Genomic DNA, 15,897 nt, shown 5'->3' with positions numbered 1-15,897 from the left:
AGCTGAACACAAATGTGGTTTCATCAACAGTTAGCCAACCTATACCAAATTAACAGCTCTGTCACACCCCCAGGATTCTGAAGAAGCTTCCCAAAATGTGAATAATGAGAAGCTCACACTTCTACAGATGTTAACACTAAAGTTGTTTGCCCCCCAGCATAGGCCTTACAGGGTCTGACTTGTCAACTCAAAACAGAGTTCTGCGATTGTTCCAAATTGCAATTGTTGATTTTGCAACAATTATTGTTAAAACACACTAGCGTGTTTCCCAGCCCATGCTTAAATCCAAGAACATACTCAGCATCCCTAGACAGTTTCCAGAGTCACCGGACTATGCATCAACACATTTTCAGTCTAGCACAGGTGAACAATAGTGAAGCTATAACTGCTAGATCTCATCCTAATTGGAGTCACACCTACAAAACTGCAACACTAGAACATTTGAAAAAGTTGTTGAGAGAACTAAGAGCTCCTAACCAACCGAAAAAGCATTGCAGAAAGAGTCATGCTCTTTTACCATGAATGCAGATGTTTCAGTCAACAGAATATCCCCCTTCTACGCACAAATGCATAGGAAACTGGTTGCACAAAACTGTTTAGAAAGAAATCAAAGTACTTGCTAGGTGACATGTATAAGTTACGACTATCTCTCACCATAACTAGAATTGCTATGGTAGGTCTGAAGATCAGTATTGCAGTTTTGATACACTCTTGCTGCTCTTCCAGGAGTTTTACTAATGGAGCATAATAATCAAGATCTTGTGATATAATCAGAAATACTGTATTTTATCTGCTTGCTAAGGGAAGCAGATCAATGCCAAAGTTCTGGGAAACTGTGTGGGAACATAGAACACATTTCCTTCTACGTTACAAACATATTGAACTTGTATTTTAGTTCCAGGCTGCTCTTCCCTGACTCTTCATTTTATTTTCTTCATCAAGAAATGGACTACTTTTTTTTTTTTCTTAATAGGTAAAGAAGCCAAATCACCTCAAACAAAATTCCACAATGTTTTACTCTTTTGTTCTATCAAAGCCACTGATTCCTCAATTTTTCTCCTTCCAGAAGGCATATGGAAGTTTGATAAAGCACAATTTGTAGTAGTACCAAAATGCTATAGAAAAATTGGTGTTGACTGTACTACTTTTACAGTGGTAACACAGCTATTACACAACAAGCATTTTAATTACTTAGGAAAGAAGAATGCTTACCTCTGATAAAGCATTCTGAAAGTACTATCTTTATTGAAAGCTTGATTGTCAGAGTGCATAGCAATTCTTTCAGGTATCCAACCAGTCAGTGCATGGAGATCAATATTCTGAAATGCAAAGATTCAAAAGAAATCAGAATAGAAAATCCATCTATAAGCATATGATGTCTGTACACAAATTATAAGGGTGCCTTGAAAGAAATTAAGCATATGCAAGCTACACTGCAGCTCTGTACATAAAAGGCTCAAGATACAGACTATATTAAATAAACACACAAAACCTTGTTTGATTAGCTCAGGGCAAAATTTCTAAATAGCCTCTTAAAAAAAAGCTGGAAAGTGAACTGATGAAACAAACTGGAATTTCAGAGCAATGGAAGCATAAGTGATCAGTTGTGTTCAATTCTATGACGTGCTCTATTTCATTGACTCAGACTTTTAAAGCATAGTCTCAGAAGCACTCAGAAGCAAGAACCTTGCTATTATATATGCATTTTAAATAATTAAAGTTTTACTCCTAAGGCTCAGGGTTTGGGTTTTTTATTCTTTTTGGTAAAGCTGACACTGACACGTATTCGCATAGAGTTACTTTAATCTCCCCATTTCATCTCCTTGAAAAATTGCTTATTCCCTTTTCTTTTCCTTTGTACTCCTCAAAGCAAAAGCAGAGACTTATAAATGCTTGAAGTGTCAATAACCAGCACTGGTTGGTAGGAACTTGAGGAATTAGAAGTACAACACAGCCAGTAAGTAACCCTGATTATACAAGGAAGATGTAATACAGTTGAAAGCAGGGGGAGCAGGAAGGGTGAGATTGTCGCAAGTCAAGCTGTTTTTCCAGATAGCAAGTTAAAGGATGAAAATGGGGAAAAAAACCCCACAGGTATTCTCACCAGCTTCTGTCCTCCAAAACAAAGCAGTCCAACACCAACATGAACATACATAAAAACTTATGCTATATTTACCCCTCATAAAGGCACATTTCTTTCCATAATCCTTTTCAAAAGGCGGTAATTACCTAGTATACCCTCCAAGAAGGTGATTAGCAAGACATCAACTAGAATGCAAACAGTACTAGGACATAAAAGATATTTTAAAATAATACTTTAAAGAATTAGAAATTTAAATCAGAAATGCTTCCTAAGTAATGAATGAAAGTTATGCAGGCTACTCATTTCAGCAAACTGTCCCCCTCTGAAAGAATAACTTGCTTGTCAGTTTAGGTGCAGCATGATGACTGTTTCTTTAGTAACCACATTACAGGAATTCAACACTCATGTAAATGAGTGGAACAAACTTGCACAGATCAGAGTGCTTGCTCCCTCTATACACATGTACTAAATGACCAACCTGTTCCTTTCCTAGCTGACTCCCCTACCTAATGAGGAAAACCCGCCCTATTTCCCCAAGCAATTCACTTCGATTTCACTAGAAGGAAAATTATTTGACCCAAGATTATCTAAGCAGAATTTCTGCCTTTTAGAAATAATCTAGTACTTACAGAATTTGATCCAGGAAAATCATATCCTCCCATGACTTTCATGTAAGCCTTTTCTATTAGTGATACCCACAATTCATTCTTATTGTTAGAGTAAGAGCAGAGAAGTTCCCCGCTATGATCAACAGGTAACTGGTCATCTATGATTACCTGTATGAAATAAACAAATGAAAGATCATCATAAAGCTAATAAAGTATTTTGGAAACATTTGAAAAATAAACCCAACTCTCATTAACGTACAGCTTCCCAGACACAACCAGACCTGACCATTGCCCTCTAATCCTGCAGTGGTTTGCCCAAGTGAACAAGAAATTCTGTTGCCAGCTCGTACTTGCACTGGGCACTGGTCTACTGGGGTGACCTATGATCACCTGCCTCACTTTCCCCTACATAAAATGGGGATGATGCTACCAGACTCTTGGAAATTGTCTAATACCTATTATAAAAGGCAGCCACAGAAGAGTTCAGTGTAATTACCAGCATAGAAAGTAAAGCCTAGCCTAACAATATTCCTCACCTAATCAGGAAACAGCATGGACTGTGCTTGGTAACCTGCAGAAAAATAGTGTTATTTATCTATACGGAAACAAACTATGTGCCACAGGGGTTTCATAGTCTCTAGCTCCAGATTTAAATTTCTTCTCTCTGGAAAGTGACAACAACCCAAAGCAGCATTTGTGACAGTATTAGTATTTCTTCTTTAAATTAAGTAGAATATATTTGACATTATTACGGATTGTTACTGCAGTTATTTGTAGTGGTCTGAAACAGCTCCCCAAAACAAATGTTTCAGCTTCACATTGGCATTAGTCTGTTACCAATACAGGCTACCAACACAGGATTTGACCAGAAGATGTGCTAGCTGGGTACAAATTAATAATCCTTTTCAAAGAAGAGCAAACGGCCGTTCATTCTAACAAAAGGCAGCCACTGGGAAGTATTTTGGAAAGAGTATTAAGAGCAAGGTGAGCACATAAATTATGGTTCCCCCGAAACATTCAGATTCTGGAATTTTGCAGCTCAAGGACTTCCTGACTGAGAGGTTATGTCTTAGCAATTTATAGCCTGAGGAAAATAAGCATTTTCCTCTGACTCCCCCACCCCCATGAATATGACCACAACTGTCAAACGCACAAAAGCATTCAACAGTCACTGTGATCTGCAATAATCAGTGTTACAGTTAAATACTATATGAAGAAATACATTATTTTATGCCCTTACTTACTGCACTGAAAAGAAAATGCAATTGCTTGTGAGTTTACAAAGTTTACTATGAATCTTCAGGCACCTCCTCTCTTACTAAAAAAACGTGGTCATTTGAGTTATTCCTCTGCGGTCATTCCCTGTCTACCCTCTTCCTGGATGCCCCCCTCTGTACTTTTTTAGTTCTGTAACTTCCCTTCTAAGATGGGCTGGAAAAGTAGATTACTTGTACACCCTGTTCACAAATATGGGATGCATAATTTTGTTCCTGTATGGTTTTCATAGTTTTTTTTAAGCAATATAAGGATTTTAAAACAAATTTGATGTGAATAAGGCTGTTTTCATGAATGTCTGTAGAAGAAATACCTGCGTTCTGTTACATACTTCACAACCAAAATGAATCTCAAAAGGTTTAACAATAAAAAACACTTTCCAACAAAACATATCTTAAGTGTTTGCTATGTAAGCATAGCTTCACAGTGAAGCAGACCAAGCCTTTAAAACATGACTTAAACAGAAACGGGATTAGGTCTCCCCAACACCATTTACCTTTCTAGGTACACCATTGATATGAAGCTTCACCATGTATTTGCCACATGGGTTATATTCCGGTTCTCCTTTCTTATTCTGAGGGTAAATTATACTGTTAAAAAAAAAAAAAAAAAAAAAGGAAATTGTGACAAATGGCTTGGCTGTACATACACTGATAACAATAAAAGTGGGATTAACATAGTCTGTTTCTAGAATTTACACTGAACATAAATATGGAATCTTTAATGAAAGAGCAGCTCAAAGTCAATAAAAATGACAATGATGTTTAGATAGGTTTTCTTTTTCAGGCTTCACTCTTGCTCCAGTTCTCTCCTTAATACAGTAACAAAAAGAACATAAGTAACCTAATTGTTTCTCCAATAGCAGCAAGACAAACAAATTTATCTTACTACTAAACAAATGGTATTTACTTTTGTATACCTGTAGTATATTTACATATATTTATTATTATTATATTACAGATACTTACATATCTGTAGTAGAATTTGCCTGAATGACAAGTCAAACATTTGAAGAAGACAGTGCAGAACTCATGGCTCTTGAAAAGAATATAAGTTCAGTTCTATTGAGCATAGGTTAAAACAAAAAAAATCCAGGAACGACATTCACACACCTGTCTGGCAACAGCCTCCTGGCAGTCTGCCAAACCCATGCCAAATTTATTACAGGACCCCAGCTGAGCTGAACAGAGTTAGTGTTGTTAACATTAATTCTACAATTAGATGCAAGAGGGACGACCTGTTGCACAGCAGTTGGCACAGCAAAGGAGGAAAATAAAAAGCATTATGTGTAAAATTTCTCTTAAGAACCAAACTAAACCTTCCAAATTACTTATTACTCCTCAAAGCACATCTGAAGTTAAGACTCCAGTGCTTGTATACATATCTATGTAAAGCTGGCTTCCCTCTCAGAAGTGCTGAAGCCATGTCAGCCCCAAGGAGATGAAGGTGAAACAAATGATAGCTTTTACTACGTCCGAATGTCACAGAACATATTGCAAAAGCATGGCAGTATTAGGTCTGAAAAGATCTTAGAAACAGCTGCTTACCTGGTGATCAATTTTTTGTTATATCTTCTTTCATATGCTGCACTGATAGCTAGTGATGCCACGAAAGAACAATCTGACACTATTGTCTATGAAGAAAAGAAAACCAGTGAGGACGTGCACTAATAGATACCGAAAGACAAAGGGGGTGTGTAAAGAGGAAGTAAAATCATCAGTTAGCAATTCCCTTCAAAAGGGAAAGATCTCAATGCAGAAGCAAAGTAACTACTAGAAAGGCAGGAAATATCTCCTTGCACAACATGAAGCCCCTACAGAGCCAACTGGAGTTACAATTATTAACAACAATGAGAGGCAAGTGCAGGTACTTCAGCATTCACTCACACTTCCTCCTTCCTCCCCAAAACACTGTGTAATATAAACCATATCCAATAGCATAATCAACTGTTGATTTTGGAATAGCTTGGGCCACCTGCAATTTAACACTAAGCAAGACATTTCCAGTATTGTTAATGGGTCATTCTGCCTCCAGTCAAGTAAAAATTTTAAAGTCTTGCTCGTTATTTTTTCCATGCAGTAAATCAAGTGAACAAATTGCTGCAGAGTACACCTTGCTGTTTTTCATACTAACCTTACCGCTATTTCTGGAAAACAAGATTTTCAACTGGAATTCAGATTCTGATTCTCCTACTGCTAACACACCTCTCTACTCTCATGGCTAGAAAATGCAAGGAAATCTGAAGTGATACTTTTTATTCATTTAATCTCATAAAAACCAAGGAAAGCACTCTCACATTTGGAGATTCCTTTTGAACAATGAGGTCCCCTGCAAGAAACTGCTAGCAGCACACATTTCTCTTCAGGAACAATTTACCTGCTTTATGCTGAAACTTGATACAGTATAAATCATCGTAGGGTTATTTGTTATATCATCTGGTCGCACCCACTTGGCAAACATAGCTTTCTGTTTGGGGGATAACGGTAGCTTCCCGTATTTATCACTAGATTTAAGAGAGAAAAAAAAGTAGAAATAAATCAATAGCAGTTCAGAAAAGTATGTCCACTCCTACATATGTTTGATTGATGGTGAAAAATTACATAGCTTTGTATACAGAGTTGTAAAGCAATTTCAAAGAACACTACTGCTAAGTTTGTGATTTTTAGAGAAAAAATAAAAACATTAAAAACATGAAATAAAACCCAAGGGCTTCCTTCATACAGGACTGAACAGGAGAATGGAATTTGATGAAGGCATCTACACCAGCAAAAACTTGAATTCTTCACTTTATTTCAATATGAACTAATAATAAAATGTCTCTTCAGTTCTGAAAATATCAAGGCTTGTCTTGCTAGCCTTTAGCAGAAAACTGGAAAAGGCCCACAAAACCCAAGCCATCAAAAAACAAAACCCCAAGTGTCTTTGACTATGTAATCTTAACATATTGCTCATAAACGAAGGTCTAGCAGTTACATATACCTCTTCCTCAGAACAGAGGAAATGTCTATTGCCTTCATTTTACAGGTTAACTGAGGCAGAGGGAGCTAAACTCATTAGCATGTAGTAGAATCAGGAACTGGACAGAAGTTGCCAGCCCAGCACAATACTCCAAAAAGCCAAATATAATGATGTCCTTATAGGCCTGAAGAAAACTGCAAAAGCACTGCAGAACAGAATCAGCTTACATCAAAGTTTTAAAATCTGACTGGAAGAAGGAAATGGTAGTATTAAATATCTCTGGCTGAATTATGTTTAAAAACCCACTCAAACAACTTTAAACCCTGAAAAAGAAAATATAGAAAATACCAAATATGGCAATGCTTTAGAAATAAAACCAAACGTAAACTTCAGTAATTGAATCACACTTACGAAAATGGCATAGGGAAGGCAAAACGTTCCCTCAGATCAACACTCATAAAAGGTACATATTCAATGCCATTAATTTTTGAAGTTTTCCTGCAAGTCATAAAAACATAGTTACAAACCCATCCATCATCTTTCAAAGAATAAGTTCCAGAAGGTAACAACAAAATTAGTTTTTAACAACTAACAAGACACAGTGCTTCTGAAAACAAGATGACTACCTCTTGAAAATGAAACCACCACTGTATTTATTTGGGTTTAAAATGTGCAGAACTTGACGGCTCAGTCACTAATCCTGCAAGTACATACCTGTGGACAAGCTACCATACCAGGACAGAAATTATCATCATCCACAAACCTCTTCATAGTTCTAGAAGTCACATTTAAAAACTACATTTGTCTAAACAGAATTTAAGTCACTTAAGACTCTCATTAAAGAGTCTTAGGATAAGTTGACAGCAATTAACAATTAGCAAGGCTTAGATTTAAACTAACTGGGGCAGTATTTTGGAACACTGTCAAACAACAAAAATACTGCAAGTGTTAATGAGGACACTTAACTAAAGAGAAACGAGAATTTTATTTAAATGCAAATGTAATTTAGGTTTCAAACAAGGAGTTAACTGAAAAAGGTACATGAAATACTTTTAAATCAAATTATGATTAAAGATATGAAACAACTTCAGGTTCTCTTGCAAGACTGAGCCAACAACAAAAAAAACAAAATCAACCAAAAATCCCAAACCATCCACAAAACCAGAAACATTCACTGCACAGGCAATAGCAGAGGAAAAAAAGTAAATAAGGTAATTCTCATTGCTTTGCAGCTTTTCCAACATGTGTACATTTCTATCTTCATGACCATATCCTCAGTCCCTTTAAGTCCCCTAAAATTAACAGGCAGACTAAGTGTTTGATGTTAAATCCTGGGCAGTGGGCAGTGTTGAGCACCACCTCTATCATAATCTTTTTTATTGCATGAGGAGGAAGAGGAAGGTTAAAACATCTATCAGGCAATGCTTTTTTTTTTAAGACATATTTGATAGTTTTCAAAATTCACAATTTAGGCTAAAAGTTTTATGAATTATTTGTAGTTCATTCCACCTATAATAAAATCAAAGCAAAAGGAACTGGATACAACAGAAGTCACAGTTCTACACTGCAGTCCTTCACAGTCACGTACAATCCTACAGTCATTCACTACAATGAATTGTAACTGCATGATCTACAAAACCATCTTTGTACCTTGGCTGCTCAGAGCCAGGTCTTTCATGAACTTTATCATATAGGTTATATATAACATAATAATAAGGCTATGAAAAATAATTGTGGTAGTGAGTTACAAGGAAGTGTGTTCTAAACACAGACTAGAAAGCATGATCTGTGAATAAAAGCCACTAATCACATACACAGAGAACATAATAATTTATTAATGTGTAGGTAAAACTAGCAATGGCTTTTGTAAGAGATAGTTTTCCAGCCCTCTGTTTCTACATCTCATGCTTCAGCTGTTTCAATCTACTGTGTAAGATGAACAAAGGATGTGAGCACAAATGGTAACATTTTGAAAAAACTAGTCTTCAACCCACCTGAGTACTTCAATCTCCTGCATGGTGTATCTCTGACCATGAGATTCACTAGCTTGTACCGCTCTGATTGTCTGTGGTTTATCATTTAAAGAAAAATCAGGTCCCAGTGGAAAGAAGGTTCTGACTGGCTGATTTGGTTTAGCTGCAGTTGACTTCTCCTTCTGCGATGACTTTGACACAGATTCCTTCAGTGCCTCTGCTCTAAAGCAAATAAAAATGCATTTCATTTACAACAATGATAAAAATATAGTTATGGTTCAACTATTGGTTTACACAGTTCATGTTTCCACATATATTAAATGGAATGAACAAATACCCAAGATGACCAACACCTCTTTTCCTAGGAAAAAAAAAATATTCTTATGCCAGTATTCCTTTATTTTTCCTGCTCTAAAATCAATTAAAATATAGCATTTCCAACTCATATATAAGCTACTTCTGGCAGAACTCATTAGATTTTTGTTGCCTTTACACAAATTCTCTTATTAGCATAATGTAAGTGTCGATTAAGTGTCTGGAACCTCAGAACAAGACCACTGAAACACAGAAAGAGAAAACTGATTTGTGTCCTCTCACACCTTCAGGATTTAATTTGTCTAGCCACTACAATAGCAGTAAAAACCCACTAGCATTCTCACAGCCCAGCATTTCAACTGCTTGAAGACTGTGTATTCATTCAGGAGCCATATTTTGTTGTTGTGCATTAAGTTGCTAGATAGGCACACACATGCAAAATATGGGTTGGTTTGTTGTGGTTTTTTTGAACACACGGAGAAAAGTGCTGAAAAACAGCTTTCTGAAACTTAGCCTAACACAGTCTTTTATTCACCATCATACAGCTGATTAAAAAAAGAGTTACGCTGAACTTACCATTGTGTAACTTGTTTCAGATAATGACTCCACTCCACTAGATCTACCTATAAAATTAGATTACTACTATCAATTATTAGCCAGTTTCCAACCTGTCTTCCTTATGAAGGGACTCTGACATCCTGACTTCATGCTGGCCTGAACTCAGTGTTGTTATAGAAACCAAAAACTGTAGTAGAGTACTCCAATTGAAATCTCTGAAGACTGAAGTAGTGCATTGGTACTAACAAATACACAGTCCTTTCCTATTTCTGCATGTCCAAGATTCCCAGAAGGCTGGCATAACAGCTGCTACATTCAGCAGTATAGCAGCTGGCAGCTGTTTCCAAGGAGAACTCTACAGGAGCTAGGTCTACCCAGAATCCATATTCTTTGCAGTACAGAACAGACATGCTAAATTGAGAATCAATTCAGAGAGCGCACTTAGACCTGACAAGTACATCTGCTAACATTAACCATACTCACCTATCCAGTGCTTGTCGAGCCAACTGTTTCAGCTTTGACTGGAGGCCTGCTTCTGAAGTTTCAGTAGCCTTAAATGCAAAATAAAAGAAAAAGCTACACATCAAGTAAACCTGCAGTTTTTATGTAACTGTAGAATTTGACAAACTGAGCTTAAATTACACAAACAGCAACTAGCTTTTTTTTCAATTCTCTTTTGAAATGAAGAAACGTTTGGGTTTTTTAAACCTCAGCATAAAAAAAACATACTAAGTAAGTGAGTATCATTTTGCTGTGGTAGTGAATGTTCATATAACAGAAACAGTATCTAAAATTCTTCAGCATGGAAAACACTGTATATACAAAAAATCTGCCAGAAAAATTATCCATGTTAAAGAACTATGGGCAGAAAGACGACAAAACCAAATTTATGTATACTAATGAGCTTAGATGTGTTCCAATTCTTTTCCCCAAACAAGTAAAAAATAATCACTGTAAGGAAAAAAAATTTGTGAATGTTTACACTTTCATAAAATACAAACAAACAAGACTGCTTGCAAGTTAAAAAAAAATTTTTTTTTGCACATTTAAGGCATAAAATAATCTAAGACAGGGCACAAAAACAGGTAACCATATTGCTAACATCTGCTCCCAGTTGGGAGGTCAACTATGACAGTTTATGCGTTTGTTTTTCTTACAGATGAAGCATGCTACTGCAACAAAATAACCTTCAAGAACCACAACACGAGGTGCAGCTTCTCCTGTGACACCTACAAGCAGGTTTCGGGTTCTAGCTCTGTACCTTGACCAGTTCTCCGAGGTCGGCTAGGTCAACTGGGGAAACAAAAAGGCAAGCTACATACGGTCCCAAGAAACAGAACTAGAAACACCCTCTATTTTCATTTTATTTGTAAATACAAATCACACTTTGAGTTCCTGGTAGAAAAGACTTGACAGTTGTATGAAAGTAAGTAGTGGAGATGGGAACACCAGCACACTCATCTAAGAGTCAGCTATAGAAGAGGAGGAATGGCTGTTCGGAGTACTTCAAGGGTAAGGAAGAAACAAATCTCTCCACATGAATATATTGAGGAGAAAGAAGTAAAGCTTCAAGATAGAAGAGTTCCTTCAATCTTCTTTCACCCTGGAAAGAAGAAGGTACTTTTCGATCACCCCAAAGGTCAAAGCCTACAGGCCTCTCAACAAAATAATATGCTAGTCAAGATTAAAAGAAACTTCAGCAGTATCTGTACCTAATGAAACGCCTGATAAAAGCAGTTGTTAATATGAAATAATTCCTGAGTAATTTCAATATACATAAGTAATATTTGCATGCACGGACACAACAGAAGGAGAAACACACCAGAGAAAACACTGTATACTGTCACATTAAGTTTTAGGTAATAGACTGAGAATGTTCTGCTCCAACAGCTCAACTGGAAAAACTAGAGCAATTCTGCTAACACTGTATTGCCAGGGTTTTTTAGCTTACAAAATAAAAACCCAATCAGTCTACAGAATTTAGAGATTTCACTGTACCACGTAGCAAAAGTAACATACCCCTCCCAACAACCCACATATATTTACATTGTAAAAAGGGAAAAGAGGGGAGAAAGAAAAACAGACTTGGTGGAGTTACATTATGATGGTGAGCTCTTCCTGTAATAAGTTAGTTAAGGCAACTGGACTTAAGGGGGAAAAAAGCAGTACCTGTAATTATATTCTCCAGCATTTATGTAATGGCCAATTCATTCTTACCATTGATTTCAGTGTGAACTGAATTCACTCATAATAACCTTCATCTTAGGCACTGAGTAATCAAGTAGTATTTTTACTAGTTTTAGCATCAGTAGACCATTACATTTTCAGAAAGTTTTACAAAGATTTTCCTTTAACTGCTTCCCTTAATGTACTCAGAAAGTGATACAGCTGACACATTGGAAGTTATCTTCAGTTTTAACTGTGTTTAATTTCTGTTTTAATGTTGCATTCGCTCCAGTGCAAAAATTAACATGAAAGAAGTTCCAGAACATTTCTGTTTTTTAGTATAACCCAATTGAGGAAAAAACATATAAATCACAAGTCCCCTCAAATTTACAGTGTTGAATAGCAACATAACAAAGACAGGAAGAAAGACTAAAAAAAAAAGTGAAAAGATTTAAAAATAGTTTTTAGAAATACAGGTACTCCATTTTTAAGCCAGCCTTTAAGGGTCAGTCACTCGTGTAAATGGAAGAATTTCTTACCATCACATAATTCTACCAAGTTAACCTGTAGCTTAACATACTGTTTTCAAACAGAGTTCCACCGCTTCTGTGTACAACTCTATAGCTTCTTCTGCATTGCCTTTATCATCTTCATCAAAAGCCTGTGTAACTAGGAAGTGAGCACGCTCCAAGTCCAACTGTTGTTTTGACTTCAGAGGGTCTGTGTTCTGTGGCTGAACTAAATGAAAAAGAAAGTATTTAGCTTTCTACAGCAGCAGACACGTAAAAACATCCTTAACACAGTACTGAAACACCAGCAGTTCTAATCAGAGAGGTAATACCTACTTCTTGGCTGGAAACCAAAGTGTTTCTAAACTTTGCCAAAAACATTGTTGCAAGGACAATAAAATACCACCCCCAATCCCAGGCCACAAAGCAGAGGTACACTCTCAGGGTATTTCACATGCCAAATAACGTAAATAAAGTCTCTTTCATACTACGCTAACAAAGATGTTTAATTATGTAAAATTTTGCATCACCTGTGAAAACACACCACCTACGGTAAAATACAAGTTCCTCAGGTGCCTATGTCATTTAAAACCTTTATTAATGACCTGAAGAAAAAGATGGAATGCACCTTCATAAAGGTTGCAGACCCCACCAAACCAATCCACTCAAGGACACAGACATGCTAAAGCAATGGGCTGACAGGAACCTCAGGAAATTCAAACAGGATAAATGCTACACCCGGTGTCTAGGACAAACACCCCACAGGGTACAGCTCTGTGAAGGACCTGGGAGTCCTGGTGGATGGCAAGTTGCCCGTGGGCCAGCAGTGTGCCCTGTGGCCAAGAAGGCCAGTGGGATCCTGGGGTGCATCAGTAGAAGCATAGCCAGCAGGTCGAGGGAGGGGATCCTCCCCCTCTGCTCTGCCCTGGTGAGGCACATCTGGGGTGCTGTGTCCAGTTCTGAGCTCCCCAGTTCAAGAGAGACAGGGAACTACTGGAGAGGGTCCAGCGGAGGCTACAAAGAGGATGAGGGGACTGGAGCATCTCCCCCGTGAGGGAAGTCTGAGGGAGCTGGGCCTCTTCAGCCCGGAGAAGAGAGGACTGACGGGGGATCTTACTGATGCATACAAATATCTTAGGGGTGAGTAACAAGAGGATGGGGCCAGGCTCTTTTCAGTGGTGCCCAGTGATAGGACAAGGGCCGATGAGCACAAACTGCAATGTGGGAAGTTCCATCTGAATGTAAGGAAAAAACTTCTTTACCTTGAGGGTAACAGAGCCCTGGCACAGGCTGCCCAGAGAAGTTTTGGAGTCTCCTCTGGAAGCATTCAAAACCTGCCTGGATGTGACACTGTGCAGTCTGATCCAGGTGAATCTGCTTTAGCAGGGAGCTGGAATAGATGATCTCCAGAGGTCCCTTCCAACCCTGACCATTCTGTGATTCTGAGAGCCAGTGGCTATGAATGGAAACAGGGGAGAATCCAACTAGATATATTTAAAAACCCAACCAACACTAGAAAGACAACTGCACCCAAAGGCACTGGGGAATTTCTGTCCTCATGTGTTCTCAGGACCTGACCAACCTGGTCCAAAAATGAGCGTCCACCCTGCTTTGAGCAGAGGAGTGGTCTATAGACATCCCAAAGTCCCTTTCTGGCCAAATGATTCTATGATTCTAACTGAGAATTGCAGGTGTGCAAAAATTTGAGATTTTGGTCTAAGCACAAACACTAAAAACAGATCAAACAAGGAAATCCTAATGAAAGCAAAAAGCTCTTTTGCTCTCTCAAAAGTTAGTAATTCTACATAAGTATCCACTTGCTTCAAATCTATCATGCAGCTGAGGCTTTGATGCAAGTTTTGATTTGTCCCTGATCAATTTTTGTTGCTATATTTAATTACTTTCTCAGGTTTTCTCTGCAGATGTGGTTCCCAAGAATATTTAAAAGAAAAGAATACCCACACCCAAGTCCTCAGAAAGTAAGTCTCTGCTTTATTTCTGATGTATCAGAATTCAAAGCACTGATGTGCTCATTGTATATGTGGTCGTTCACAAAGGACAAGAAAATTAGAATAATGAAACCCAAAGCAAACATCACTGATACATATTTCACAGCACCGAAAGGTTTTCCACTCAATTAATTTAAGCAGACGTTTAATTAGAAAGCTCCTTACCCACCTGCTGAATGGAGAGCTTGAACTCTCTCCAAGTACTCATTTATTTTTTCTTGAATATTTTCCAAGTTGGACCCTGCCATCCCAGCATAAATCAAGGCTTGTGCAGCTTCCTGCAGGGAGAAGAATTTGAGACAAAGTTAATGTTCGTTGCCTAGAAAATTACTTTCCATAAACAGATGGCCTACAGCAGCCGTGAGCTGCATGAAAGCAAGCAAGCCCCTACATCTGCAAAAAGACACAGTGGCTCCAAGGAAATTCTGCTGTGAAGAATAAGTTTCAAGTTATAAATGAGACCATGTTCAATTTCTCAAACATGAGAGAATGTATAAGACTAAAAAAAACCACCACACTTTCAGAGGTTCCACAAGGCCAGATCTTAGGCCTGCCTGTATCATACGCATGGAATTAGGAGATTTTAAGTAAATTTTTTCAAGCATGCACTGAAATCAGTGAAGTAGAGCTTACAAGCCACAAACTGCCTTTTATTTTTAAAGTTGTGGATTTAAGGTTAGAAAAATAAATAAGCTGCTCACAAGCTATTTGCATTTAATCTAATAATAATGAAAGTAAACCAATATAAAAGCTTTTCAAAATCAAATGCATCGAGTTTTGGTTTAGAAAGTCTCTTCTTTCAGTATGACTCACATAAAGCTATCAAATCTGGAAAGTCTGCAAATTTAAAGTTTCCTAGCTCCTCAAGCTTTGTTTTTTTTAAATGTTTGTGGACACACAAAACACTAGATATTGATGAAAGTCTACTTCCAGGACAGAGCGTAGGCCTTCAGGTCAGAATCACAGTATGTTATCTGCATCAAGGCTTTTTCCATACTGCACAAATCTATTAAGAAAAAAATCCCTTCAGCTGCATAAGCTGTCTATCCATTCACTAAATTTATGAAAAACATGTAAGGTTCAGCAGGGCTGCAACAAACAGAATTAACACAGTCTCAGAAGCATATGGAGAACAGAAATTTGTCACTCTCAAAAATGAGGATAAAAACCTTATTTTGTCCTCATTATTGGCACAAAAAACCCCACCAAAACCCCCACGCTTTTGTGACAGTGCTCCTCTTCCCAGCAGCAATGGAGGAGAGGAGGCAAATCATTTAGCAGGCTGAGTATGTAGGAAGAAGAACAGTAACTAGAGAGCTGCTCCACAAAGATGGTGCTCAGAGGGGCTGCTCTGCATAGGGTAAGGACATGGCCATAAAGCACACAAATTACCCTCTGGCTATGACTTTTGTCAAATTTAGCACTTTCCTACCATACATACCT

The 15,897-nt window shown here is 37.7% G+C and overlaps 1 protein-coding gene across 2 annotated transcripts in view; it reads right to left on the bottom strand.

Moving 5' to 3' along the window:
- The window catches only part of CAPN7 (calpain 7), a 35,698-nt gene that overhangs the window by 16,406 nt on the left and 3,395 nt on the right, over window positions 1–15,897 (bottom strand). Inside the window, exons 2-11 of one of the 2 annotated variants that reach the window (XM_080387224.1) lie at window positions 14,624–14,732; window positions 12,517–12,674; window positions 10,254–10,321; window positions 8,919–9,119; window positions 7,336–7,422; window positions 6,343–6,469; window positions 5,514–5,599; window positions 4,463–4,556; window positions 2,713–2,859; window positions 1,213–1,319 (exon numbers count right to left, since the gene is read on the bottom strand). In XM_080387224.1, the coding sequence (XP_080243350.1) occupies window positions 1,213–1,319; window positions 2,713–2,859; window positions 4,463–4,556; window positions 5,514–5,599; window positions 6,343–6,469; window positions 7,336–7,422; window positions 8,919–9,119; window positions 10,254–10,321; window positions 12,517–12,674; window positions 14,624–14,732 (1,184 nt within the window). Of the gene's footprint in view, window positions 1–1,212; window positions 1,320–2,712; window positions 2,860–4,462; window positions 4,557–5,513; window positions 5,600–6,342; window positions 6,470–7,335; window positions 7,423–8,918; window positions 9,120–10,253; window positions 10,322–12,475; window positions 12,675–14,623; window positions 14,733–15,897 lie in introns of those variants that run through there. The other variant, XM_080387225.1, reaches the window with a different exon arrangement.

This window comes from Falco punctatus, assembly GCF_963210335.1.
Source record: "Falco punctatus genome assembly, chromosome: 4".
In the NCBI taxonomy this organism is placed as follows: Eukaryota; Metazoa; Chordata; class Aves; order Falconiformes; family Falconidae; genus Falco; species Falco punctatus.
Note: the sequence above shows the minus strand (reverse complement) of the source record. Positions and strands in the feature narration are given on the sequence as shown.